Source organism: Acanthisitta chloris, unplaced genomic scaffold, assembly GCF_000695815.1.
Source record: "Acanthisitta chloris isolate BGI_N310 unplaced genomic scaffold, ASM69581v1 scaffold14657, whole genome shotgun sequence".
NCBI classification, from domain to species: domain Eukaryota; kingdom Metazoa; phylum Chordata; class Aves; order Passeriformes; family Acanthisittidae; genus Acanthisitta; species Acanthisitta chloris.
The window spans coordinates 34,886-36,255 of NW_008681043.1; the positions used below are offsets into that span (position 1 = coordinate 34,886).

The 1,370-nt window shown below is 51.2% G+C and overlaps 1 protein-coding gene across 1 annotated transcript in view; it reads left to right on the plus strand.

Moving 5' to 3' along the window:
- Positions 1 to 1,097: 1,097 nt before the first annotated feature.
- The window catches only part of LOC103805315 (rhomboid-related protein 3), a gene marked incomplete at its 5' end in the record, with an annotated part of 16,488 nt that continues 16,215 nt past the window's right edge, over positions 1,098 to 1,370 (plus strand). The window contains one exon of the mRNA XM_009077957.1: positions 1,098 to 1,256. Within this exon, the coding sequence (XP_009076205.1) occupies positions 1,098 to 1,256 (159 nt within the window). The remainder of the gene's footprint in view (positions 1,257 to 1,370) is intronic.

The following is a 1,370-nucleotide window of genomic DNA, read 5'->3' on the forward strand; positions in this document are numbered from 1 at the left end:
GCCCTATTATGTCCCCAATGTTTCCATGAAAAGGCTCCCTCCTGACCACCCTGCCCCCTGACAGCCATTCAATCCAGCCAACAAGCTTGATATCATTATCTACAAAAGGAGGCCAGCGAGCACCATGGTCCTCACAGCCAAGTTTGGGAAATCAAAGGCAAATCTCCCAGCAACAGAGAGCTGGTGGAGATCAGACTGCACCAGGGCTAGGCCTGGCAGCTTGCAGACTCTACTTCTGCAAGCACAAAAGAAAGTGCTCGGCCTGGTGCCAGCACAGGCTCTGGGGGCTGGGGCTGTGCAGCCCCTCCAGAGTGCCCTGGGGAGCACAGCACCAGGAACAGTCCTGAGTTTGGACAGACTTGTAAAGGGGTCTCTCTTTGCTCAGTGGCATCTTTAGGAGATTAACCACGTAGTTTGAGGGAAAACAGTGATGTTTTGGGTCAGAGAGTGATTCACTCCAGATCTCACCTGGGACTTTCCTTCTACTGACTCTGGTTTGTGTTCTTAAAGTGGCATTTGGCTGCCTTGTCAGTTTTAATTTGACATAACGTTCACCTGCTTTGCTCCCTGTCCAAAGACTTTCTTTCCAGTCTATCTTAAAATAGCTCTTCAGTGGTGAAAGCTCTTAGCATTTTGGAGGCATCTGCAGAGGTGACTGTGAGAAACACTGGGCACAGAAAGGGCTTGAGAAGGGATGGCATATTCCTGTGGTGCAATTGTATTAGGAAATAGAGGAGTAAAACTGTTTTCAGTATGTTTTATCTCATAAACTGCATCTCTGGTTTGCCTGACAGTCCAGATAGAGAGGGATATAAAAAATAGATGAGAAATGATGATGCAGAGGGAAGGAGGGTGAAGGGAGCTGACCTGGCTGGAGTTTGGGTGGAGATGGGATGGCATTGTGGATGATGCCTGGGCTCACCCCTCTCTGCAGAGGGAGCTTTGCAGTCCCTGGGGGATGGCAGGGCAGGATGTCACCAAAGCCTAGAGCAGCCCCCAGGTCCCTGTGTGTCTGCAGAGGGTGATGAATGCACAGCAGAGCAGAGTTAGGTGTGACATGGAATGGTTAATGCTGGTGCTTTTCACTCCTATCCCAGTTTGATCCTGACAACACTGGCTACATCAGCACGGAGAAGTTCCGCTCCCTGCTCCAGAGACACGGCTCCGAGCTGGACCCACACAAGCTGGAAGTCCTGCTAGCCCTGGCAGACAGCAACTCCGAGGGCAGGATCTGCTACCAGGACTTTGTCAACCTGGTGAGTGCTCTGGCTGGCAGAGCTTGTCAGTCCTTGGCTCTGCTTAAAACATGGGCTGTTGAGGGATAGATGCTCCCTCCCCCCTCTGCCCTTTCTCTCTCTCTCTCTTTTTAT